This window comes from Pezoporus wallicus, unplaced genomic scaffold (genome assembly GCF_028554395.1).
Source record: "Pezoporus wallicus isolate ANWC-B61680 ecotype Strahan unplaced genomic scaffold, APGP_CSIRO_Pwel_v1 contig_6814, whole genome shotgun sequence".
NCBI lineage: Eukaryota > Metazoa > Chordata > Aves > Psittaciformes > Psittacidae > Pezoporus > Pezoporus wallicus.
The window spans coordinates 4,198,477-4,226,088 of record NW_026639755.1 but is presented as its reverse complement, the minus strand read 5'-3'; the positions used below and the strand labels follow the sequence as shown (position 1 = coordinate 4,226,088).

At 41.1% G+C, this 27,612-nt stretch overlaps 3 protein-coding genes across 8 annotated transcripts in view; 1 reads left to right on the top strand and 2 right to left on the bottom strand.

Annotated features, from left to right (window-relative positions):
- Positions 1-1,216, bottom strand: part of PROS1 (protein S) — a 31,976-nt gene extending 30,760 nt beyond the window's left edge. The window contains exon 1 of the mRNA XM_057416016.1: positions 1,014-1,216. Coding sequence (XP_057271999.1) covers positions 1,014-1,092 — 79 coding nt within the window. The 5' untranslated portion in view covers positions 1,093-1,216. The remainder of the gene's footprint in view (positions 1-1,013) is intronic.
- Positions 1,217-6,773: 5,557 nt separating this feature from the next.
- Positions 6,774-27,612, top strand: part of ARL13B (ADP ribosylation factor like GTPase 13B) — a 34,647-nt gene continuing 13,808 nt past the window's right edge. For 2 of the 6 annotated variants that reach the window (XM_057416017.1, XM_057416019.1), the window contains exons 1-3: positions 6,775-6,989; positions 8,584-8,650; positions 10,209-10,458. In XM_057416017.1, the coding sequence (XP_057272000.1) occupies positions 6,921-6,989; positions 8,584-8,650; positions 10,209-10,458 (386 nt within the window). In that variant the 5' untranslated portion in view covers positions 6,775-6,920. Of the gene's footprint in view, positions 6,990-8,579; positions 8,651-10,208; positions 10,459-27,612 lie in introns of all 6 variants that reach the window. The other 4 variants (XM_057416020.1, XM_057416021.1, XM_057416022.1 and 1 more) reach the window with 4 other exon arrangements.
- On the bottom strand, positions 15,578-16,545 carry STX19 (syntaxin 19). The gene has a single exon (XM_057416024.1). It carries the CDS (start codon positions 16,512-16,514, stop codon positions 15,636-15,638), a length of 879 nt encoding a protein of 292 aa, XP_057272007.1. The 5' UTR covers positions 16,515-16,545; the 3' UTR covers positions 15,578-15,635.

Genomic DNA, 27,612 nt, shown 5'->3' with positions numbered 1-27,612 from the left:
CTTTCCCTTATGATTGAATGGTAAATTAGGCTGCATTTATAAGATCTTTCTGGTTTTTGTCTGTTTCTTTGGGCTTTTTCCCCCTGGTACAGAAATCCCTGGCAATGTTCAGAGGCAATGATAGGAAACTGGACTACATGGGCCACAGAAATTTTGCATGAGTAGGACAACTTCTAAGTTCTCTCTGTTCATATTAAACTGACAAGATATGCAGTGAGCAAGATAAATGGCACAGAAAATGTGATGAAAACAGGAGAAAACGTTACAAAACATTTATCAGAAGATTTATTTTTAGGACTTGTTCAAAAATAAATTATAAAATGAACTTTCATCTTCCCATGCTGCTCCCTTCACACTCACAATCACTAGCATTCAAACACGCATCTGAACAGTAAACATTAGTTTTTTCTTCTGCCGGTTTAATCATTAGCAAACCACGTCAGAAACAGCCTTACTTTGAGCTGCAGCTCTTCTTGTTCCAGATAGCCTTCTATCATTACTAAGCTCAAACATCTTCGTGTCAAAGACATAAGCTTTGATTCTATTTTTTATCTCTATGTGAGAGCAAGTAGTTCTTACCTAGCCTGGTAGGTCTGAACTTAACCAACAGGCAGGGCTGCTTGCCTGGACTCCACAATAATGCCACTCTCCTGAGCCCGTGATCTACCCAGTTTTTATCTCCTAGGCGACTCAAGCGCTATCTGAAGGCACGCTTTCCCCTAAGCTGCAGACCTGCACTTCGGCCACAAACAGCTTCAGACCGGCCACAAACAGCTTCAGACCAGCCCCAAGTTACAGCTCGGCTGCCCTATTCAGTAACCGCTGCCTTTCAGCGAGCAGCCAAACCCGACGGGATCAAAGCGCTCCAGTGGCACCTACCCGGGGAAGGAGGGCCGCCCCACGACCGCCTGCGGCACCCCGTCCCAGGGCCACAGGGACCGGCGCCAGCCCCCGCCTCGGCCCCGTCGCTCCCGGCCCTGCTCGCCTTCCCCCCCCCGCCATGCCTCACTCACAGGTCGCGGCCTCCGCGAGGGCGATGGCCACCGCCAGGCCCGCCAGCAGCGGGAGGCACCGCCTGCCCCGCGGGCTCATCGCTACCGGGGGGGCGGCCAGGACCGGGCACGGCACCGGGACTGCGCGGCGGCTCCTCTACGCGACGGGCAGAGGAAGCTCTGGGGGCGGGAGGGAGGGGCAGCGGGGCGGGTGGGAGGCTGGGCCGTGTCCGGGCGGTGTTGCCCTGCGGGAGCGTCAGCAAGGCGCCGGGGGCAGCGCGGCGGGGGCGCGGGCGGCTCGCTCCTGATCTGCATCCGGGAGGTTCCGAGGGCCGGCTCTAGGAGGGGAGCGGCGGCAGAGGGGGCCGCGGGGGGCCGCGGGCATCCTCCACGGCAGCGGCTCCCGCATCTTCGCACCCGTGGGTACCAGAGGGAGGGCTCTGCCCCCGCCCCCTTATAGCTGATTGGCGGCCGCGTCGGTCCCGGTGCGGCGGAGCCGAGCGGAGCGTTGCGGCCTCCGCCCCGCGTCCCGCCGCCGTCTCCCGTCGCCCGGGGCAACGCCAGGTCCGCGGTGGCGGTGGAGCTGCGCGGAGCAGTTAACGGTCGGACTGCGCGGCCTCGGCTGAGCGATCGGTAATGGCTACAGCGGGGAGAAGGGGGGAATGGAGGATGACGGTCTCCGCGGTTACCGGGGTGAGGGGGATGGTTGCGAGGCTCGCCTCCGGCCTGTCCCCGCCGCGGCTTGCTTTACCAGACGCGCCGTGCGCGGCCGGCGGGCGGGCGGGCGGGGGTGCCGCGGGAGCCAGGCGAGGCGAGGTTGGCAGCTCGGGGTCGGTGGGGTTGCGCCTTCGGGTGGCCGCGTCTCCGGAGAGGGCCTGGGGCATCTCCCGGCGGGTGAGGTGGCCGCGGTGGAGGGGTCGCCCTGCTCAGCTGGCGAGTTTCTTGCAGCTCCGCTCCAGTGTCGTTGTACAAAACACATCGGTGTGTGTCCGCAGTGGCAGCCTCGGGCTGTGGGTCGTTGGCAGCCTGCGTGGTAGGGCTTTAAGCAACAGGGAGTAGTTTTTCTCCGAAGTCCTGATTTTATGGAGCAAAAAGCGTACTCCCATAGTGGAAGAGAGAAGCACAAGAAACATGCCCAAAACAAAGACTGGATTTTAGGGCTGCTGCTTTTTTTTGGAAACAGAGGAAGAGATGTGGAAACTCACTTGATCTGCTAGTCTCGTAGTAACTTTTCTTTATACTAGAGCTACAAGTTCTTTTATATATAAAATTTTCTTGATACAAGGTCCTACACCTGGGTCGGAGCAATCCCAGGCACAGCTACAGGTTGGGCAGAGAAGAGATTCAGAGCAGACCCGCGGAGAAGGACTTGGGGTATTGGTGAATGAGAAACTGAACATGAGCCAGCTTCAGTGTGCGCTCACAGCCCAGAAAGCAACCGTATCCTGGGCTGCATCAAAAGGAGCGTGACCAGCAGGTCGAAGGAGGTGATCCTGCCCCTCTACTCTGCTCTTGTGAGACCTCACCTGGAGTATTGTGTGCAGTTCTGGTGTCCTCAGCATAAAAAGGACATGGAACTGCTGGAACAAGTCCAGAGGAGGGCCACAAGGATGAACAGGTGCTGGAGCACCTCCCTATGAGGATAGGCTGAGAAAGTTGGGGCTGTTCAGCTTGGAGAAGGCTGCATGGAGACCTCAGAGCAGCCTTCCAGTATCTGAAGGGGGCCTACAGGGATGCTGGGGAGGGACTCTTCATTAGAGACTGTAGTGATAGGACAAGGGGTAAGGGGTTAAAACTTAAACAGGGGAAGTTTAGGTTGGATATAAGGAAGAAGTTCTTTACTGTTAGGGTGATGAGGCACTGGAATGGGTTGCCCAGAGGAGGCTGTGAATGCTCCATCCCTGGCGGTGTTCAAGGCCAGGTTGTACAGAGCCTTGGGTGGTACCGTTTAGTGTGAGTTGTCCCTGCCCACAGCAGGGGGTTGGAACTGGATGATCTTAAGTCCTTTCCAACCCTGACTATTCTATGATTCTGTGATTCTATGAGGAGGGTTAGCCTTAAATGGTTTCTTTAATTATGCTTTAAAAAAAGTGAAAGCATGATATGACAGAAAAAAATCTCTACTGTAAAAAGACTCTTCCAAAGGCAGAACATCTAATCTGAGCTCTGGCAGTTAAATGTGTAAATGGTGCTTGTTTTCCACTTTGATATGGAAGTAGATAAACTTATTCATCAGATATCTTTGGACGTTGGACTTGCTGGTACCCAGTACTTTGGATCACATAACATATGGGCTGCTAAATATATGTAAGATGCTGATCTTAATCTTGAGTATTAAGCGTTAATGCAGTTATCTGTCATGTTTTTCTCAGTCTCTGTAGTACGCTTCTTCTGTTTTCTTACCTAAAAACGGGATCTTTGACATTCTTAGTCCTTGACACTTGTGCTGACCTGCTACCTAAACGGTATACTGGCTTAACTACAGTTTTATATCTTTCTGAGCTTATGGGCATGTTGTTTTGCTTCGCCTCAACAAGCATAAAGAAATTAAGCTGACTGATACAGTATCTGGAACGACTTCTGAATGTCGTTAATGCAACGTATAAAATACATGCATTGTGTTCCATACATGTTTCAGAGGTCAAGTGTCTCCAAAATGGCATAACACATTGTGATTTGCCTCCCTACCGTAATTTTCTCGGCTGTGTTGAATGCCCTTTCCTCCTACAGTGGAATGTTTTGGAAATTTTGTCACCTCCTGCCCACCCCCATTTAGGGTTTCGTTTTTAAACAAGATTCCTCTGCTTTGACGTAGCCATCCTCTGCTCCTTAGTCTTCAACAAAGTTTTCTTCATGTCACGAATCCCATTTGAACGGTATGGGCCATATATGTGCTTTAGAGCAATTGCGTCACCATTTGCAAGCGCAGCAAATCTGTATAATGTTGTTCTGTGATGATGCTCAGGCACTGAAAGCGTTATGTTTTTATCAGGGCATTGTTCATTGAGCTGTTACATTTTGATTTTCAGCAGAGCTAGCTTGTGTAGCTGTTCTCAAAGTTAGCTTTGTTGGTGCTGCTTGTGGGCTGAGGCACCATATACTGCATGTGGGTTTGGGGGGTTTTCTTTGGTTTGTTGGGGCTTTTTGTTTGATTCTTCAGAGACTGATTTTAATACTTCAATAGTAGTAATCATCTTGCTCTCCTTTTTAGGAGCTCTGTTCCTCTTACATTAAGTTGTCCTGTGGATAGCTCTTCTCAGGTGCTCTTGTGGAACAATAAAATATTTAAAGAGTATCTGCTGTCCCTGCTCAGGAAGAAAGGAAGAAATCTGACCTGTTTCTGACATTTAATAATGACAGATCCACAAAAGGCATCCTTGAATACTGCAGCTTTATGAGAATGGGAGGAGTTCTTAGTTTCTACCTGCATAAATTGCCTAGACCATCATGGTTTGTTAGGGACAAATATGTTTGTTAGGGATAGCTCCTCTGTTTTTTCCTGCTTTTATTGGTCTAGACTGGGGAGGTGACAGCTCGTAAAAAGTTGTTATAATCTTAGATTGGAGTTAGTTGTAATTGAAAATTAAAGGGATTTCTTTAAGAACAAGAAAGAATGTTGAGAAACAAACTTTAGGAAACTTGCTGTGGTAATCTGAAGTGTCAGTACTCTCTGTTAGTACTCTGTTCATGAAAGCAAGTTAGCAGTAGGGAGCATCTATCTGCATCTCAGCTGCTCTAATATGAATCTAGTTGTTTTAACTTAAGCTCCTGATCAGAATGGGATCTAAGATGATATGAGCCTATGAGCTGAGGTGATAGAGCACATTCCTTCTGCAAGGGTTCTCTTCTCTTTGGAGATCACTATGTCATTATCCACCATCCCTTGTCCCATGCCATATATATGGATATTATTTCTCTATTCCATAACGCCCCCCGACTTCCCCAGATAGGGACAGTTGATGACTTGGGCTCCATATCTAGAGGTGGGCACTCACAGAAGGTAAGGTGGCATGTTGGACTGTTAGTTGCCAAGACCCACTTGAATTGAGTCATCACCACACTCGTGGTTCCTTACAAGGCTCATCCTCCTTTGGTTCAAGTGATTCCTGCTATACTGTTCCTGTAACATATGACTCAAATCATGAGTTATTTCTCCCAAGTTTAAATCTCCTGGAGTTATAAACTGAATTTCCCCATTCTTCCACATTACCCACCAGATGCACTTGAGCAAACATAATCCCACAAACAGCTTGGCCTTATCCCAAGGGAGGAGCAACCTTAACAACCTTTTCCAACTACTAACAAGCACTGGACTCTAATATGCAGTAAAATAAGAAAGTCTAGTGACCATCACAGGTGCCTGCCAGTTAACAACTGTAATGTGCTCAGATCAAAGCTGTCATTATCTTTAGGCCCACATTAGCACCAAGGAGTCTAGTGGGTTGCCCCTACCCAACAGCATGCACCCAGTGACTTGCTCACTCCCGTCTCCCACAAGATGGGGAGAAGATAGCAGGAAAATGAGAAGACTCATGGATAGAGATAATGGGGAAGGCAGAAACTGCATGCTTAAGCAGAACGCTGGGCAGATGTTCAGCCACCTTCAAGAAAGCAGGGCCTCAGCACACTTAATGGTTCCTTGGGAAGACAAACACAATAACCAAGAGCATTCCCCCTTCCTCCTCTTTTCCCTGAGCTAATTTTTGCTGTGCACTACACCACATGGTATGGAATGACCCTCTGTCAATTGGGGCTGGCTGTCCTGGCTGCATCCCCTCCCAGCCTCTTGCCCATACCAGCCTTCTGGCTGCAGGGAGAGAGGAGCAGGGCAGAGTGGGAAAGAGAGAAAGCCTTGGTGCTATGCAAATCCTGTCCAGTAATAGCCAAAATATTCTTGGTTATCAGTGTTGGTTTAGCCAAAAATACAGAGAATAGCACCATACTGGCTGCTGTGAAGAAAATAACAGCCAGACTTGGTACATCATCCACCAGGGAGGTTATGGATTTGAACTCCTGGAGTAAAATTGCCCAAAGCTTGCTGGTGGAACGTCTTTACTTGGACATCTGCAATTGTTCGCAGTAGGATTATTGTAGCTGAATAATTAAGAGAGCTTTAAAGCTTTTGCATTGTTGTGCACTTGACTGCATGGTTTGTGTAAGCTTTACTGTTTCATAGCTTAAGTGTGCATACAAAGCAATAAATATGCATGTGATCACACAGTTTGTCCCTGCTGTTTGTTCCACAGAGCAACATCAATATTCTCCGTTTCTTTATCCTGCTTGAAATGTGGGAAGTGGGATTGTAAAATTATGGAAGTGCTTGGTACTTAGATTTAATTTATTGACAATTACTATATATTAAGGTGCCAGCTCCTCAAAGTACTCACTAGAGAACCCAGTTTCCTTGTTGTGGGATCTCTTCATGTAAAAGAAATTAGCAGTTAAATAGCTATATTGAACAGGTAGGACATTCTTTGTTTGCTCTTAATGCGTTATCCCATAAAGTTCTTACAAGCCTTACTCGTGCTTGAAATTGATCCTTATATTTTTGTCAACCAGCAGAGCTGTGGGATGTGTTAGTGAGGCAGGCACTGGAATATCAGTGTCTTATTGCTCTAACTTGCAGGCTTTCCTTGTGTGCAATAGGCTTGCATTACTTTTTGTATGAGTACTGTGTTACTGCCCAGATATGTAAAATGGGGGGAGATGAAGCATGAGACTGTCGTAGGACTGACTGAATATGACTCACTGTGAATAGACAGGCTGCTGCTAAGGGAATGGCTTGCCTTGGTTAAACATAAGGGCTAACTATGCATTTCTTTCTTTTTGCTAGCAGTGACAAGACAACGCCTGGACCTCTGCAGCCTCTCTTGGGTTATTCTGGCCTGTCCACATTGTTTCTGTAGCTTTTGTGTCTATTGATGGCTAATGAAGAGGGATGTTCAGTCTAATGGCCAATTGCTGCAGCTGGTTAAAACGGTGGCAGGAACCTGTCAGGTAAACATGTGAAAGTATTTCATGTTTCTGTAATGACCTTCCCAAACTATATTTCACCTATGTTTTATTTTATCTGCTATATAATATTGTTTTGGACTTTTTAATCCTGTGGCAAAATCCATGGAATTCTGCTGTTCTCGTTTGTTTCTGTAGCTTTTACTTTGACATTCTGCATCCTTTTCCCTCCAGTTAGCAGACATGCACAGGTAGTACGTAGTTTGTTTCAAACTGCTTGCAAACTATGGGGAAGGGAAAGAAAAGCTGCACCACACTCATTTAGACTTCACAGTCATGTAAAAGGATTTGCTGTCTTCTTCAATGCTACGTTATTTAGGTTTTACAGAAGGTGATGCTGTTCAAAGAACTATATTGGGTTGAATAACTTTCTAACATCACCAATGTATTATAGACACTTGTAAGTTTATAAATGTCCATGGCTTTTCAGATTTTAGCCTACTGTTAAAGTATAATTTTCTAAGATCCTACTGTTAATTTTTAGGTTCTTTCCTCAGAGGTTTTTGGCTCTTCTGAAAGAACCATCATAAATTATACTTCATATATGATGCTATCACAGCTTGGAGTCCAGAAATAACAATGGGTTTAGTATTCTTTCACTTAAAGGGGCATAAAAAGAAGTTAATTCTTTTGACTACTCTTAAGTCTTTGTGAATGAGGGGAACAATTGAGGTATATATGTAGATATGTTTTTCCTCTTGCTTTATTTAAAATCCTATCGTGGTGTCAATTCTAACCTGTATAACAGTTTGCATATATAAAATACTTACTTAACACCACTGCTTTACACATTTGCACTTTAGATTGCTCCTGCTTGAAACAAAGGCACAATGAGTACCAGTGCCACTTATTTAAAACATCTGATGTTGTCTACACAAGTGTTGTGTACTGTATAGTGTTGTTCAGATGCACTGGTTGAGGTAGAAATAAATTCCTAATACAGGCACAACTTTGAGGCAGAGAGATGGCAAAAATACAGGGGAATGGAAATGAAATTACAAAAATAATAAAATTTACAATGCTGTGAACTTAAATTTCAAAAGGCAGATAAAAGTTGAGAGCAAAATTGTTATCTTACTTGAAATTCACAGTCCAGTATTAGACGTACCATTTCATGCCTTTGTCTGTTGTTCTTACCAGATGGTTGGACAGAGGGGAGATTTAGATAGCAGGAATAAACTCTATATACTGTGAGGGTGGTGAGGCACTGGCACAGGTTGCCCTGAGAAGCTGTGGCTGCCCCATCTGTGTTCAAGTGTTCAAGGCCAGGTTGGACAAGGCTTGGAGCAACCTAGTTCAGTGAGAGGTGTCCCTGCCCTTGGCAGGGGACTGGAACTCGGATGAACTTTAAGGTCCCTTCCAACCCAAACCAGTCTGTGATTCTATGATGTATTGAACACCAGATACGCAACTGTAGCAATGCCTGCTACTTTGTATTTTGCTGCCTATTCTTTCTACGACTTTATGCTAAGTTTTCTACGTGTGTATTAAAAAAATATAAGTGATGTCTATGTAGAGGAAAAAAAGGTTTGAAATATCTTTTTTGTTTTTTTCTTGTTTTTTCTCCTTATGGAGGAAGGTGACACTAATAATGGTGGGTCTTGATAACGCTGGTAAAACTGCTACAGTCCGAGGAATTCAAGGAGGTAAGCAATTCATTTGTTGATCATCTACATGGAGCATTGAAAGTGAGAGTATAATTACTAATTTTCCACCATTTAAATCTTTAAATAGTGCTTTATCTCTTAATTCATCTCTGCCTCCCATATTGTTGAAAGAAAACATTGTGATTGTACTGCCAAAAGTGGTACATGTGTGGTTGCCAAAGTGAGCGTGTCACAGGCCCTATTTTGTGAAGACCTGCAGATGATAAAAGAATGAAGGGATCTTACCTTTGAAACGTGACGATCCTGAATTTTGGTATCTGATAAATCATCCTAGGGTGACTTAAAAAGTAGGTACTCCTAGTCTTGTGCTTTATGATCAGGAGAACTAGCAGAGCAAGCTCCACATCTGCTCGTTGGCCACTGCGCATCATGTTGAGCTAAGGTAGACCAGGTAGTGGTCTGTTACATCTTTTTCAAGGGTAGTAGTGTGGTGTCCCTTTTAACATTGCTTGCAGAGATCAGAACCTTCAGTTAGGCTTCAGGGTTGATAACACCAGTATTTTTGGCTGTGTACCAGCCATACAGACTATAGGAGGAAGCTGCAGTTATGTCTGCTTGGGTGTCTTAAACCTAGGTAAATCAGCATGGTTACCAAAGTTATATTTGCCAGAATGGATCTGCAGCTTACATGGCAGACCCTATTTTTACACTGAAGATTGTTCATCATTGGAGACTTCACCATACAATGGGAGCTGATGGTTCAGCAATATCCCTTTATATTCAGCACCATCAATAACTTTCAGCCTTAACCAACCCTTATGTTCACATTGTACTCTTTGGTAAGAGCCCATACTTATGGTTCACAATGCAAATCGTTCTTCAGAATTAAGTCTGCTGAGTTTCGAAGCTGTAGTTTTTCACAACTGGGGGGTCCCAGACCCTTCTCTTGGTAGAGTCTTGGCTTACACTGTTCTGGCCAAGGGGTCTGTCCTAAATGCCCATCACAGCTGTGTGTAAAGGATTCTTTCAGAAGAGAAACATGGTAGCAGAAGGCTAATGGTGATTTAGCTTTTGCACTGCTCTTCAGAGCTCAGTGCTTTTGACCATGCCCTCATTTCTTCCTGTCCACAAGCTGAATTTTACATCTGTTTCTCTCACCTTGTGCTACCAAGCACATAAAACAGAGAGATCCCTACAGTAGAGAGCTTAGTGATGTGAGGCAAATACAGTGTTTCTTTGCCCTCTGAAAAGGGTGACAGCAAGCAAAAGTATTAAATATAAATCTATAGATTTTTAACATATGGCATGACAATCTAAAAAAGGATGGAATTTTTTGTCCCCCTCCCTCTTCCCAGTGCCCTTATCTAAATTAATGTGAAGTAACTGGTTGATACACTAGTGTGCTAATTTGAAGTTACCTAAGGAGAGGGAAAATATTAAGGTAAAAACTATGTGGTTAGCAATATGGTGTCACTTAACTGGGTTGGTTTGCTCCATGTCTTTAAACTATTAATATTGCTACACAAATCATAATGTAAAAACCCCTTTAAATACCTAAGGACACTTTTTACTGAAGCCTTTCTTTGAACTCTGGCAGAGTCTCCTGAAGACGTGGCTCCAACCGTTGGGTTTTCCAAGATTGACCTTAAACAGGGACGCTTTGAAGTCACCATCTTTGATTTAGGAGGTGGAAAACGAATTCGAAATATCTGGAGAAATTACTATGCTGAGTCCTACGGTGTAATATTTGTTGTGGATTCCAGTGACATTGCAAGAATGGAAGAAACGAAGCAAGCCATGATAGAAGTTTTAAACAGCCCGAAGATATCAGGAAAACCCGTGTTAGTGTAAGTAATGCTAAGAAATGCTCTCCTAATAGTCTGAAATGTTGTAAATTTTGACCTTTGATACATCCTCTAAAGAAGTATTGATGTGTAGGATAAACATAGGTGTAAAGAACACTAACGCTACGTAACTTCAGTGCTAAGCAATATTGCAGTTAGTTTGACAGTATTTCTGAGGTATTTATGCATGCCAGTCGTAGAATCATACTAGTGAGCAAAGCCTTTTCCCTTTTCCCCTCCCTCTTTCCCAACTTGCATGGGGTGATATACTGAATCCATTCACTGCATCTGACATTAGATCTTATGTAGTCTTTCTCAGGGGTATTTCTCAATCATTAGTTGTGTGGGGTTTTTTAAACTCTTTAAGATTCTAATATTACTCAAAATGGAATGATAGGTTAAAGGTTTTTGCAAGTTTGGCATGGCAACGTGGTGTAAAAATATTGTTACTATTTAGGCCTACATTCATTACTTGAATTGTAAGTGGTTGATTATATTCTGTCATACCACTAATCCCTCAGCAATAAATGTCTTGTTTGCTTAACACATGGTGGTGCTGCTGATACATGATCAGCAAAATCTCATTAAAGAAGGCTTACTGTAATAGTATTTGGCATGTGCTTTTGTTTCAGTGCGTGCCTTTAAAAACAAGAAAGTTAAAGTTTATAAGGTTTGGAGCCATTCTCTCACAGAATAGGTAGATTCATGAACTTCTATATAATATTTTCTTTCTTAGTTAATAAAACTTGGTAAAATGTGATACTGGAGTGGTAGCTATCGTAAGGAGGTAAGGATTTGCCTCTGGACAAGAATTCTGATCTGTCAGCATTCTCTTCCTAATCTACCTTTATACCATGGATTACCACAGCATATACAAAAGAAAAACTTGAAAAAGAAATTGCATTCCCTGTTAGGTAAATTAATGCTTACTGGAATGTTCAACCTGTTTTACTTGTAGAGTTCCTGGTGTTCAGAACATTAGGCTTTGGATTAAGAAGAGTGCAATTGTTGAATGCTTCTAGAAAATTGGTTGTTCAATAGTAATTCCAAAAGGAAGTAAAGTACAATTTATATAACTGTAGTAATGAATAAACACATTCCCTAATATACTCACCTTTTCTTCCATCCTCTGACATCTGTCACTAGTTCCTGAAGTCTTACCATCTTTCTCCTTCTCTTCCCTTCATCCATTCAGCATCTCATCTCTGGCTGAATAAGCACACGCTGTGTCTGGTTATAGTGCAACAACCACTCAGCTGTCTGTTGCCTTTGAGAACAGGTGAAGTGAATGAATTAAAACTAGTTTTAGTCTCTCTCTCTTCTGACAGTATGAATTTGATATAGGTCAGCAGCTATTGTAGGAGCTAACTGTCCTTGCAAAAATGGTCTGAAAAAGTAGTGGGGGAAAAAAACCTTTTTCTACTCGGGTAGGCAGATTTTGATATAATAGATAAAACAGATCATAGAATCATAGAATGGTTAGGGTTGGAAAGAACCTGAAGATCATTCTAACCCCCCTGCCTTGAGCAGGGACATCTCACACTAAACCATGTCACCCAAGGCTCCATCCTTTTACCTGGCCTTGAACATCGCCAGGGATGGAGCATTTGCCACTTCTTTGGGCAACCTGTTCCAGTGCCTCACCACCCTCACAGTAAAGAACTTCCTTATATGTAACCTGAACTTCCCCTGTTTAGGTTTAAACCCATTACCCCATGTCCTATTGCTACAGTCCCTGACAAAGAGTCCCTCTCCAGCACCCTTGTAGTCCCCCTTCAGATATTGGAAGGCTGCTATGAGGAGCAGTACTTGTTACCAGTCTCCAGTTGGACATTGAGCCGTTGACCGCAACTCTGTCCATGTGGACATCCAGCCAATTCTTTATCCACCAGGTGGTCCATCCATCAAATTTATGGCTCTCCAGTTTAGAAACAAGGATATCATGCGGGAAATCATGCGGAATCATGTAGTTCCTTCATCTAAACATACCTTCTCCTCAAAGATTTAGAAAATTACATATTCCTGATTTAGATAACTGTGTGCTTCTTCCTGTAAAAAGATAATGTTGATTATAACTGTGAGGTCTGCTTCACTACAGCAAAAACATCTCTGATGGTAACATTTAAATAACCTTAAGGAAAAAAGTTGAAAATCTGTCTGGTGGGTGGTATTTTTGGTTTCTTTGTGTTTTTTTTTTTTATGTTATTTCTTTTCCCAGTATTTCAGTTATTTCTTTGACTAGAAATAGAACATTTCCCCAGCACGTTTTTCCTATTTTGCTTTACATCTGCCAAAACAAGCAACGGTCCTTTCTGAAAAGTACTGGGAATTGATGTCACTTTACGTCACGGCATGTTTGTAATCAACTTTATACTGTGAGTAGTGCTAGCAAGATACTGCCATGAATTACCATGGGTAGATGGGTCTCATTTCATAATGAAGAACAGGATCTCTTACTAAAGACTATGAGATGTGCTCTTCATTACAGAGCAAAGTTGAGTTGGAGTCACTGGCCTTCTCTTTCTTTAGCCATCTTTTCTATGCCAATTGATTGTATTACAGTAATGCCATAAGAAAAGTAAAAATGAGGACAACTCTTGCTCCTTGTCCCCCCTGACAGAAGAGTGGATAGCAAGCCTGAGCTTCAGGGAGAAGTGGAAGCTCAATAGCCTGGAGAGAGAATAGACTGAATTGTGCAATATGGCATAAGATTGGTATGAGACACTATATTACAGTAATATGGGAATATAAGAATTCTGGTATTTTTTTATGTGATACTTGCTTCAAATTTAGTTGGTTCTGTGGCACCTTAGTGTCTACCACCACCCATGGAGGTATCACAGTATCATTTTAAGACAGTTCTCCTCATGTGCTGATGATGTTGACTGACTGTTAGTACAAATTACTTAAAAATGTTTAACTTTATATTTGGCAATTGTTTTTACTGTTCTGTATTGCTACTGAATTTATGTTTGCTTTGCTCATGTAGGCCTTGTTTAACACTAAGTGCTTAAGTTATCAATGTTACGTATGGGGAAATTGAGTTGTAGAGAGCAGTTTTTACGTTCATGGGTCATCTCTTCTGGCAGCATACTCAAGGCTTAGACAGGCAGACAAGTTCAAACTTTGTTTTGTTTTTCTGTTGCCTTTTCTTTTTACTTTCAAATGAAATACATATGAGAGGAAATAAAAGGCCATGTGCTATGGCTGATATTTTTATGCCAGATTGCTGGGCGGGTATCTTTTTTAGTAGGATGCTAATTTCTGCCTGTCGGTTTGGTGATGAGGGATTATGGATATTAGTATTCCCCATTTCTGATTACAGCTCTAGCAGCTCTGTGTTTATGTGTCTGCTTTTCTGCATATCTATGGAACAAAAAAAAAACCCCAACTGCTGGAGAGTCATTTTAATGGTTTCTACAAAATTTCTGCTGTTAACATTTTGAATGCTCAATATCCAATTCTGATGGTATTGTAATTTGTAGCTAATGCCATTTACTTTCAGTTAATGGCATCTCAAATTAAGAAAAATCTTTTCACAAGCCTTTCTGGTTTTCTTTCTCTTCTGCAGTGTGTTCTGTGTTTCTTTTCTGCCATTTCTAACCAATATACAGCTTAAAACTACATGGATTATTGGCTTGTGTATGTGCAGGCAGCCGTCTTCCTGAGTCTTAGTGAAACTCAAGGTTTCTTCCAGGATTTAAAGTACAGCTCTTGTTTAACAAGACCAAGTTCACTTCAAAGAAGCATATCTGTTGTGTGAAGAGGAAGGGCTAGCCCAGGAACACATTTCTCTCTCAGATAAGGAAGCTTGTGTGAACACTTCTGCATGGGGGATACTGTGCAAGCAGGTTGTATTTTAGTTTTCTCTTCTGTAACACTGACTGCAGTAATCCTTCACAGACATACAGTAATGCCCTTCTGTCGAAGGGGCCAGGAGAGAAGGAAAGGGTTATGAACATTGGTTTTTTTTCTAGAAGTAAAAACAGGAAAAGGAGGGCTGGTGTTTCTGTATACTGCAGATTTGTAAGTATTATATACATTTATATACACATAAATACATATACACGTCTGAAAGGGCATATTGGCAACAGCAGCTTTTTTTGCCTGTATTGCTTATTGGCTAGTTTCTGCCCTTGGAACATTAAAGTAGCTTCCCTTACAGTTAAGGGAAGTTATTTAATGGAATAGTATCAGTGGTGCCATTATCTAATTTTGTCATTACTGTGTAAAGAGTCCTTTTCACTTTAAGGTTCAGACCTCTGGTTGTGCTTTGGTAATATACAATAATTTCAGTTGAGATTTTAGGCTGCAATGGAAAGGATCCAACTATTGATAAATATTGCAATGTGAAAATAATTCAGTAGTGCCTTTTGATAGTAGATGGACTTTTAATATATGGGTTTTTTTACTAGATGCAGTTAAAGACATCTAGCATCACTTAGTATCTGGCAGAGTTGCTATGCTATTTGCTCTGACTTCTGTGTGTACCCAGATGTAGTGGTACTGATTGTGTCTTTGTGCAGCATAAAGGAGCTCAGAAATACATTCCTGCTTTGGTGTTTGGGTTTAGCGTGGTATGCTGCAGTTTTCTTTTCTTTTTGGAAATAACTTTTTTTTTTGTCTCAGTTCCATTATTATTTTCTGTTAAATTGTGTTAGAGCACTATTTGTCATTCAGTTCCAAAAAGGATGGATTACAGGGCAGAAACCTGCATGTGGAGGGTTTCAGATTCATGGAAGAAAAAATCCTTAGATTTGAACCAAGTAAATATGACTTCTAAAATCCCTCAAGGTAATTAGAAATGCTAATTATTATTTTGTAAAAGGTAACTAAACCATTATTATGAACCCTGGTTTTGAGATTAACAATATCTTCAACGCTTTCCAAAAGCACAGGTAGTTTGTTGCCTCATTGTTCTAGTTTGGGTAGAAGAGCAAAAAAATGTCACTTGTGTCCTTTAATCTTTCACCCTAGTTCATATGTTTCTGTGGAAAAAAAAATAGTGTTCTTCCCATTCTTTTAAGTCTATTTGGAAAAACAGATGCAGTTTTTCCTGAGAACCCTATGGAAAGGGAAATGGGAAGAAAAATTAAGCAATCGAGGGATCCTGAGGCTGCTTTACAAGATCAGTTTACTAAATGGGAGCCATTTGTACTTCAAACAGTTTATTTCTTTCGTCATTTGCAGCATGGACAACACCAGCAGCATAACACTTTGCAAGGGTTTCTTTTCCGATATTTGACTGCAAGCCCAAATTTTTCTTTAGATACTTGAGTGTATTCTTGAGTATTGTTCATACTGATTTCAATGTTGTTGATCATGGCCCCTTGCTCCTCCACCAGAACTGATATCTGGATAAAAAGTTCCTTCAAGTCTTTGACCTGGTTCTCCAGATTGACTAGTTCTTTGTGTCTCTGTTCAATCTCCGAAAGCTGAGCTTTGGTAATTTTGACTTCCGTGAGGAGGTTTTCATTGAAGATTTCCCATTTGCCTTGTTGGAGCATGTCATTGACTTCTTCCTCAGGTACTTCTTTACCAGCTACTTCAAGCTGACGGAGAATAAATCGTCTGCATTTCTCTTGCTTAGCACTTATAGCATCGTTGTATGCTAGCATAGCGTTCAGGTAACGCTGGGATAAGAAAGAGTGCTGGGAAGCTAGAATTCTCACTGGGGCACGTGATGGCCCATGCTCACTTTCAGCTTTTTTCACTGTTTTTGACAGTTCATCCAAACTCTTTCGTATGTGCTCTGCTTGAATTTTTATTTCTCTTGCGATGTTAGATTCCTTTTTAAGAACACTGAATCTTCTCATTGAAGATACCAGGCTTTTTTGCTGTTGACTGAATTTATGGACTTCGTCCGCCAAATTATTGATGTCATTCTGAAGCTTCTGGATTTCATGCAAGTGCCTTTCAGTTATGGGCTCTTGTTCATAAATAATGGCCTGCTGTTCAAACTCCTCCTGCTCTTCTTCTTGTACAGTTGCACCATTGTTTTCTCCAGCTATCTGTAGTTCCTTAGCTCTCAGTTTGAGCTCTTGGAGGCGGTCTCTCATGGTTTTTGTGTTCAAAGGGTTTTTTACCCTCTTGCAATGCAGGGAGTTCACTATCTTCTTTTTTCCTTGTTTTGCTGTAATGAAAAGTGTAACAGCAATCAATGTCAGCAGTTATATATATATGTCAAGTAGTTTTGGAGACTAAAGCTACGTCCCTCTGCACTAAAGTAAAAGTCTAATTGGAAGTGGTAGGTATTCTGGACAAATATACAAGATGGATGATGTCAGTATTCTCCACCATTTAATCCAGATTCGGTAGGATTTAATAACCTAAAGTTTTAAATTTCTTTTCAGATGGGTATGGTTTAACAGTCTTTCCTCAGCTTCTTCATTGTAGTGTTTTTTCTACACAAAGTGATTTGTAGCCCAATCCCTTTTTCATGGTAGATTTGTGGTGCAGGGTCCAGCATTTAGAACAATGAGGAATATGGCACATGGACATGACTTTTGCTTTGGAAGGAGGACAGAAGTAACTCAAATTCTCATTTTATTGTAATTCCTTATTTCATGAAAACTAATCAACTTTTAAATCCTTAAGGAAATAGAAATGAATCTGCTGCTCCATTTTTGGGTTCTCAGTAGGAAGCGTACACTTCAGCTTTTGAGGTTATAAGATAAACTATGTAATAAATCAGAGATCTGGTATGAGTAAACTACTTTAGCCTTTTAGTTTAGCCACACTGAAAAGCCTTTCTCTATTTTTCCTTTCCTTCCCTTGCCTGGGGAGTTAAACTGATAGTAACTGAAGCAATTAACTCTACAGCAAGACAGAACAACAGAACTTTAATATCATTTAAGGACTGTAACTATTTAGCATGAAAATACTTTTATATTTATGAAATGTACTTTGTGCACTTTAGTGGGATACAATTCATTACTGTTTATTTAATAAAAAGTAGATATAGTACTGTTTTCTATGCTAGCTGTTGAGCAAGCATTATTGGAGGTATAATTAAGAGGAAGATTCTGTTGTGCATGCTTTAGAAAATATCTGAGTTCAACTATCTTTAATTATAGGGAAGAAAGTATTTTCCTCAGACTCTACAGGAATGTCTTCCTTGGACTATCATCAAGCATGGAAAGTTTCAGTACAAAATAAAACATCCGGGACTAGAAGATGATGGGGTCTTCTGGTTAAATGAAATATGTCTTTCAAAAGCCTGTTTACACATAAACATTACACAGTACAGTAATATCCTTTGGATGTTTTCAGAGGTTTCAGGCAGTCTACTGAAATAGTAGTGGTTTATAGGTGCATTTCTTCTTAAATCTCAATTCTAAACATGTATTACATTTTTTTAGTGAGCAAATGCAGTATTCCTCTGTAGTAGCCGGAAGGATGCATTTGTAATAACCACAAAGGATCAATCCAGTCACCTGTCAATATGCAAACAATATTGGTACATTTTAACAGCTTCAAATGGTCCTGCTGTGATATCTCTGCTCCCTTATGCACATTTAAAGTCCCTAAGTAGACTTTTGCGTAATGTAAGGCACAGAATTGAACAGTGTGAACGCGTCTTCCACAGACTTAAGTCTGGCTTGTCTGCAGGAGGGTTAGTTGAAAAACAGAACTTGAAGTGCTGCAGAGGTAAATCAAGAGAGAGAATGTTGATGTTCCACCCTACCGTGGATTTCCCTTACTGCTTTCTTGTTATTTCATTAACGCCTTAATATCTGAATGTAGTGGTTGTTGATTCACATAAGGGGAATTGATAAAGCCTGGAGGTCATTAGAAGTTACAGTAATGTACTGAGACGTGATCAGGAAAGTTTGCAAGTAATTTATGGGAAAACATTACTGGGAGAGGGGAGAAATGCAACGTGTGTTAGTTTTGTTACAGTAATTCCTCTTCATTGCCTAACTTGTGTGTGTCCTTTCAGCAGAAGTCAGGCAATTTCTTCATGATAACATTCTTTAGCAGTGTTTCAGAGCTGCTTGGCACCACTGAAACTGCTATAGGGAAAGTTCAGGCTGGGGCATGTGACAGGAAGCAGGAGTGCTAAACAAGGCTTCAGAGAAGTGACCTGAAAATCTGTTTTTAGTATAGCCTAACGCATCTGTTGACCCATGGTACTTTAGCATAGCTTGAGAAGCCTGTGATTAACAGCAAGTTCTAAGGGCATAATTAATGCTTACGATATGAGGTGGCAAGACTTTCTGGTATCTAAGAAGATGCAAGTAATTACTGAAAAGCTCTAAAACATGCATGCAGTTATCCAGTTGCTCCTTCAGAACATAGTACAATTTCTCAAAAGTGCATTTTCCAGTTTTCCATATGATTGATCTCCTGTGGTTTAAAAGTAAGTTAAACACAAGAGCATATCAGGCTTCATCTTCAATTTGTGTATCCGTTAACGACTGACATTGGCTTTTCAATGCTTTAGGTGCAATGGTCTTGAAAAAGCTGTATTTCTTGGGGTGGAAGCAATGGAATTGCAGATCTGCAAATATTCTCAAACTTGCAAAGGAGTAAGAACAAAACATTTAAAATTGCTCTTAATGGATTTTTTTTTTTTCCCCCTTGTTTAAACATCAGTTTCACAAAAGAGTGGAATGTAAGCACTTGAACACTGGTTTCATACCTCACACCATATCGGGCTTGCCTTCAAAACCTGCCTGAATGCGCTTGCCAATGAAAGTGGTTGATGATGCTGATAACAGACATGCATGCTGTTTTCAAATAAATAAGGATGTCTTCATGATGAAGATAACCTTGGGAATTGTTGGCTTCAATTCTTGACTGTTCCACAACAAGCTCTGTTCATATACTGAGTCCTTGTGTTGTCCTACGGGTTTGTGTGTATATATAGGGGCACATCCTGTTGTTCTTTTGATTGAGATGAAAGATCTTTTTCCTTGAAGTTTTTGTCAACAGAGGGAAAATGTGCCTGTTCTTTTACAGTTGAGTAAAGGAAATATGTGCACCAAAAGCACTCCAGTGACATAGTGTGTCCCCTACGTTCAGTAAAACATTTTAAAACATGATCCCTCTGAAGCAGTGAAGTAGCACAGGCTAGCACATCTTTTTCTTCATCAAAGGTTGGAAAATTTGGGTTAAAACAGCTAAAAGAGTGACTGCAGTACAGGCAAAGCAAATCAGTAGATGAGAAAGTATTAGCTTGTTAAACTGTAGCTTCAGATTATTGACTGCATGTAGAAATGGCCCTAAATGCTCTTACATACATAAATCTGAAGAGCACTGGTGAGGTTTGCCCGTGTTTCTAACCATTCTTCAGTCATAAATACTGCTGTGTCATCTTTTATCTACTGATACTAAAACCATATGTTTGGAGATGGAATCATAAGCTGATATCCAGTCTTTAGTGAAAGACAATCTGTAGAAATGGAGTTGCTCTAATCATATAGCTGCAATAACTGAGTCAGACCGATGTGGCACTGTGTCTTCTCTGTCTGCGCTTAGAAGCAATGTAAGATTGAAAGCATATCCAAAGAACAGATAGAATAGATTTGAGGAGGAGGTGGCAAGGATAAGGAAGGGAAAGGAGGAAGAATCAGGCCCAGTTTTTCTCAGTACCTAAGTTGTACTCAGAGTTCAAGGATTATACATGGGCTTTCACACATGTATTTGTGGAGAAGAAGTAGGAGCACACAAGCAGCATTTCAGTTTGGCCACTCTCACAAAGTATGTCCTAAATTCAAAGCTAATGAATTTGATGGAAACTAATGGTTGTGTATTATCATCGTCTTCATTTTTTAAGGGGGATCAAGGGTGGGGAAGGACAAAAAAACCCAACCCTAATCCAGCAAGTTTCTGGATTCTTTTGCTTAGTTGCAAAGCAGCCATATAGAATAGCTTCCACCTATCTAATGTATTAGTTGACTCAGTAAACAGGGAGCCTACATCCAAAACTGAGATTTGAGCTGCATTAAGTTAAAGTGCATAAATGGGTATGTGAAGTAGGTAAGTTGATCATATGGAACTCTTGTTCATCATATGGGACTCTTGTTAAATAAGATTTAATGGCTTATTTTTTTGGCTTTGATGGTTTTATTTCCTTCCCACCCTCTGACTTCCCAAAAACTTCTGTTTATTTTGATTTCTGTAGTTTTAGTTGTTATTTCTTGGCTATTCCATTCCTTCATTAAAATGCCTGACCGAAAAGGCTCTTGTCAGTATTTGACCTTTGATGCAATTGGCGTGCCTCCTGATGTTCATTTCAACATACTGCCATCCGTCAGGAGAAGAGGACTTGCAGGGAATTAAGGGACAGAATTCTTTCTTTAAGAGCTCTTTGAGATACATGATCTGTGTTCTGCATCATACTCCTTTCTTTACCTCTGCTGAAATAGCTTGGGTTTTGCCTTTTACAATTCCAACAAAAATAAGGGTCAGTTTGTTTTCCTGTTCGTTAGGTATGAGCCGATTAAGGACACTGGTTAGAGGACACTTGGAGGCAATATGTCGCAAAGGAATTTCAGGTTACAAGTTGTTGTTGTTGTTATTATTTATTTGTTATTATTATTATTGCTATCCATTTCCAGGCTGAAGTGAAGTTACATTATAGCTCTGTTGTATGGTGCCAACAAACCTGTGTAACTGTCATTTTGGAGCACAATGGCTCTGAGTAATGTTTGGAGTCATACTATGGTCTGGAAGGTGATTACTGCTTTAAGTGCCTTAAGTGTAGCAACAAAATATTAGTGATATTTAAATTGCCTACAGTTAAATACCTACATTGCCTACGTTTAAATGCCTACAGTTTAAGTTACTTACTCTGTGGGAAAAACTGGTGCCTTGAGTTGCAATTCCAGTTGCTCCAAAGTGCTCTCTCCTGTGTTCTCACACAAAGAGGGAACTTGTTTGATGTATTTTTGGAGTATCTGCAGTAACTAAAGGAAGCAATCTTGCTACAGTAGGTGATGTTTATTTTCTCCTTTGTTTAAAAAGTTTCCTCTAATTTGAATACCTTGGAAACAAACGTGCTTAAACCAAGGATTATCACAGCAAGGTGGCTGATGAAAATATCCCCTGCAAGCATTTCTGTCTTGAGATGATAAATCCTTGGGAAAACATATTTTAAAGTAGTTCTAAGTTCACGTTTCTGTCTGTGGGAAGCGTGGGAGTGGTTGAACAGGACCATACCAAAGGCAAAGAGCTTGTCCTGGTTATGAGCCTAAGAAAAAGATGTCATTATATGTGGAAGGTAGCAAAATTGTATCAGAGTATATGCAATATGATAGTGCAAAATCAGTAACATTTTCAGTACAGGGGACTTAAGTGCTAATGGGTGTATCATTCCTAATACTAGAAAATACTAACACACAAAGGTAATTTGTATTTGTCAGCCTTTTTCTCTGGGAAACAAATAACCTGTAGCACATTGCTTCCGGCATTTCCTACTCTATAACATTGTAGAAATGCAATCTGGTTGCTTGTCCCCTTGAGACATGTTACCCACCATAACTTCCATAAGGCTGCCCAGTATGTAGTAGCATGGAAATGCTGCTTTTGAAGAAAGGTAGCTTAGGAGTTCTCCAAGTACTGTGAAATAGATAATGGCTGGTAGAAGAATGTTGATACAGAGTAAAAACATGGGATACCAATGGAATAAACCAAGTCTGAGTATCCAAAGTTCAAAAGATGGGTAAGAATGAGTCCAAAGTTGCTGGAAAAGTATAACTGAATCGTGCTGTTGGAGTAAGCCCTCCAAGGGAGATGCAGAGGGGCAAAAGAGACCTTAGTGATTTAAAATAATTCAGATTTATTCAGATGGGTGTTTGGCCAGCAACTGTAACACAGTCATTTTGTAGGAGATGTAGCTGTCTTGCGTCGATTGTGTGATGTTGAATGATATGAGAGAGAATGCTGAGAGAGAAGAGAAAGGAATAATACAGGGTATGAAGTTTAGCATTTTGAGTGGGAGAATACAGCAGGTTGCGAATCATCTGTATTAACGCTTTTATACTTTACCTCTACAGCTGTCAGTACTTCTTTTAAGTTCCAATTAGAAGAATGGGTAGGACGTTGCTATTTTATTCTGTACAATGAGGGCGGTAAAATACCGGCACAGGGTGCCCAAAGAGGTGGTAGATGTGCCATCGCTGGAGACATTCAAGGCCAGGCTGGATGTGGTTCTGGGCAACCTGATCTAGTTCAAGATGTCCCTGCTCATTGCAGGGGGTTGGACTAGATGACCTTTGAAGGTCCCATCCAGCCCAAACTGTTCTATAACTCTGTTTGGTTCAAAGAACACAGTGACTGAGTGGGAAGTCTGAGATTGTTCCGTGAAGTTTTGGAACCTTTGTTGTGTATGTGTGACTGCAGATGTGGAAGACTTGAGGAGAAGCATCTACCACCATTTCCATGTCTACAGCCAGCAATTCTCACATTCCCTGCTGATACTTTGGTAATGGAAGGTAATGAGTTCATGCTTTCACACTGACAGAAGTCCACGGTTATGACGCATACTGCACTTACAAGTCTTGACTGACAAATCAGTGATCTCACTCTGCAAACCAGTTAGTCTGTAGATTATTCTCTGTAATTGGTAAGGGAATGGAGTATTCCTTGATTAAAAGCAAAACTGAAGAAATGTAATGTTTTGATGCTGGGATTTTTACCTATTAAACCAGAGATTTACTGCCAGTACTACTCCTTAAGAGCCCTCAGAAATGAGCAGTAGAGAGAAGTAAATGTGTATATTGTAGATACCTGTTTGTGTATTTCCAGCAAGAATAATACTAGAAATCAGCACCTTCACTTAATTAGGTGGTTCAAATATGACAGCTGCCTGTAGGTCATAGAAATACAGAAAGAAAGTTGTAATCTCCTTTGCCAAAACATATAAGTAAGGTTTAGATACTGATACATTTTTAAATGGTATTTGAAAATAAATTAAGAGCAAGAGCAAGGGCTGCAACAGGATAAAGGACATGGGGAATTCTTTCCATTTATTAGGATGTATAGTTTGAATTCCTAATTCACAACTTTTTATTGCTATAAATCAGTTTCAGGATTTTTGCCTTCCTGACAGTAGAATTGCAGGCTCCAAATCTGTACTGTGCAACATCCTACTTAACATTCCCATTTCATATCTGTCAGACCGTATAGCTACATATCACAGCCTTGGAAACTCGCCTGTAATAAACATAAGGATTTCCAGGCAGCTTTTTAAAGGATATATCTTACAGGCAACTTTGAGTTACTTTAATGTTTGCCCAGGTATTGACAGATCAGGGTGAAATGAAGTATAAGAAAATAATTCATATTTACAATACTTTAAATCTTCTCCAAAAATGTTGTCATTGCTTTTGGAATTACACATCCGGAAGGTGAACTTAATCTTGTTGATACGAGCTCAGGCATCTCTTTGGATGCAGCCTATTTGATCAGTGGGTGTGATTAAACTAATAGTAGAGCAGAGTGTGTCAAAGAAATATGGTTTGGGTAGCAATGAATATAATTCAGACCTGAGGTGAGAATGAGGCCACTTTACCAAAATGAAACAAATTATAATTGTTAACATTCCTGTGACCACTTCAAAAGGTAATGTGAGAATAAAGGTCCTCTAGAGTTGCCTAGAGATACTATAAACAGGATGAGTTTAGAATCTTATTTCTACCTATTCTGTTATTTAAATGGGACCTGGAGGAACTGTTCAGGGAAGAGGTTGAATTAGAGAAATGTCTCTCCTATCTCCCAGCAACTGCATGAAAGGGAACTCTTAATTGACGTTTGCAGGCAGATAATCTTGTAGAACTTTATTCACCAGTTTCTCATTATAGCTTACCCTAATATTCAACAGCTTGTTTTGCATAAGAATTGAAGGCATGGAAAGCGAATTAAAGAAATGAAATAAGCCAGCTTATTTAAGAAAAGAGGCTAGTGGCAATCAGTAAAATGTAACTGATGGGTTTATCGCTGTTGTCAGCAATCTAGAAGGCACAGGGGCTTAGGCTGCTGAAGGAGCAGGTAGTTTAGCGGGCTCAGAGCTTAATCTTAGAATACCTTATGGGCTCCATAGGAGGCCCAAAGCTGTTGGCTAAGTCCCCTGTCTGCTTGTTTGTTAAAAATGTCAAGAATTTCGTTTTCTGTGACTTCCTTGAAAAGCAAAAGAACTGCCAGTAACTGAGGAGGAAAGAACAAACGAAGCAATCTGACAAACCACCATCTTCCTGTCTTTTTGTGGATCAGGAGTTTGACTTCATAAGCAAACCATAGGCTAGCAAACCTTTTCTTGCTGTATCTGCCGAGACCTCGCTTCCCTAGGACATAACATCCTACTAATTGCTGTCCACAGGACTGCCCAAGAAAAAAGGTAATAGATGAGAGGTGAAATTTGTGAAGGAAAAAGGGCTAAACCAGCATTTTAAAATAGAAGACCGACAGTAGACTGAAGAACATGGCAATGGTCTTTTGATTGTGTTGACTGCTGTTAAATTCAAAGGTGCCCTCTCTTTGTTTTCCCAGCAATGCTAATTCAGTCCCTCAAAGCTGTGGCTTCTTGGAGTAGCCTTAAAGACGACTACACTTGATCTTAGATAAATAATTCTCATTAAACACACCTTTTCCTAAAGTTGCTTTTAATCATGTTGATAGTTCTGATACTGTAATATTTTAACCTCAGGGATGCTTTGTTTTTCATTTATTCTGATGGCCACCATACAGGTTTGACCCCAAACTACGGGTTTGTGATAACCAGCTCTTGTTAAACAACCCCAAAAGCAGCATCTCTGAGACACTGATAACCCTCTCCCCCCGCACTGTGTACCCTCGGCAGTATTTAGAGTTCAGTGTTATGTTACTGTATGAGAATCCCACGCAAGTGGACAGAAATGTGTAAGTTGGAAAGTAACAGTGTTTCAAAAACCCCTTCTAATCTGCAAAGCAAGAAAGCAAACACAGGCATGGGCGCGTAAGCTCACACAGAATACCTTCTTCCCAAATAAACCCTGCCTGTAACATTTCTGGGATTTTTAATGGCAGCTGAGATACAAATGTGTCCGTTTGACATTGGATTTTTTTTGTCACCAAATCTTGTGGTTTGTAAAGTAGACTTTAATGCTGATTTATTGTTGTTGTTCCCGAATATTCCCTCTTTGCTCAGTAATTTATGTTTTAGAAGCAGATGCATAGTTTGCGTTCAGACTCTCTTTTTCTCTGGAATGTCTTCTGGCTTCAGAGCGAAATATTGTTGCGGAACTGTAGATGTCAGTTGTGCCAATGCACACATACACTCCCTTTCCACAATGTTTCCCATGACTCTTAACAAAAGCTCTCTAGCTGCTTAAAAAAATCCCACTCGATATCAAAGCAGTTGGTGCCTACCTTTGCTTTATTTCTGGTGTAAAGTAAGTTTGTTACACTAAAAAGGTTCCAGATATGCTTTATGTGAGATTGAAATAAACCCAAGCATGATTTTATATGCGAAAGCTTCTTACTCAGCAAACTTAATGTGATAAACCAACAGCCACTCTCCTGTGCTTTCAAGTGTGTTTTGGTATATACTGCCTACAGTTTTTTCAACATGAAAAATTGCTATATATGAAGTTCTACTGACTCGGAAAATTAAAATCAAGGTCTGTCCTTTAGGGTAACTCACACTAAAGGAGAAAGTCTGATGCATAAAACTTGCCTCAAAACCTGGCATTCCTGTGCTTGAGCAGCAGAGCTCTGAGACTCTGTTCACTCCGAGAGATACTCTGTTCTTTGCATGGTAGACATCCATTATTTGTTAGTCTTGACACTTAGGCACATTTCCATTCTAAACCACACACTACATAGTCTGTTTCTGATATTTGCAACTTTATAAACATTAAGTAAAAGGAAAGTCCTTACCTTTTAATCCTGTGCTGGTGGCTTTCTGGTTTATCCTTTACAGAGGAGCTCCTGAGGTTAAACTTCAGTATAATCTGAAAAACATTGTTTTGAATGTTTGCCTAAGCAATGCGTCTAAGAGTGGCATTCCATTAAGTCTTTTCTGCATGCCTTCCGCTTCTAGCTCTTTATATAGTTGTCCAAGGGTTCATCTTCAGCAGCAGTGGTGCGAGAGAAACTGACTTCTGCAACTGCACTAGACAGGCAAATTGATTACTTGCTACTTGGGGAATCTGGTTCTGCCTGTTTGAAACCCAGCCTTGCTGAGAGGCGGATCACTCCTGGAGCTGCCCAGTAGCAGGAAGTGTCTAGGAGCAGCTCCCTAGATAGAGGCCTTGTAAGCTGGAAGTGGAGCACTGCCTGCTCGGGAAGGACAAGTGTAAGGGCAGGGATTGCTTTCTTCCACACTAAAGCGTGAAGGGGAAAGAAAGGAAGCAAGGGTGGGTCATGGATGTATTAATGCATTTTACTCAAAAAGGTAAAAAAAACAGTAGCAAAACGATGCCTTTTATCACAGTACCTTATTTAAACTCCATTTATACGTTAGACCTAAAGGCTGAAGTGGGCAGTGGTGTACAGCAGGGAATGTATGACCTATGCAGAATGTAAGGTGGAGGTGGCTATTTGGGTATGCTGCTTTTCCAGATACAGCACCTCAGCTGTTACTTGTTTTAATTCAGTCAATATTACAACAGGACTGCTGTGGAGAAAATGGAAGCTAATTGACCAAAAAAGCAAATCTTACACCTCTCAAGGTATTAGATGTTAAAAATCAGCAGCTACTGCACATCACAAGACATCAGCGTCACACTCTCGGTGAGCTATGCAGCTTACCAACGTTTCATTCTGCTGCGCTTTGTACAATATGCAGGGCAATAACACAGTAAATAGTGCAGCTACTGAATCTTCAGCTGAGAAGGGAATAGACCATAGAAACAAACTGTGTTCAGAAGTATGTTCTTCAGTTAGATCTAGGTGCATTGACAGCACTGCTGAAGAGCCATGTCTGAAACTAAGGGGCAGTGCCATGGCATTTTCAGACTGTAACAAAGGTGGTTATAGGGGAAACAAAGAGCGGAGATCATTGTTTCCAAACTTCTAATTACTTTCCATAGCTTTCTGGAATTTCATTTCAGTTTTTCCCTGCTTTAGCTTTGGCCCTATTTCATAGCTGAGTGCTGAGAGGATATTACTTGTTCTAGCCAGTTGGTGAGAAGGGGTAGTGCTGGAGTATCATAAGCATATTGAAAGTGTCAT

What these genes read in the sequence shown, in the direction of transcription:
- STX19 (XM_057416024.1), bottom strand. Translation starts at nt 16,514, where the DNA reads ATGAGAGACCGCCTCCAAGAGCTCAAACTGAGAGCTAAGGAACTACAG.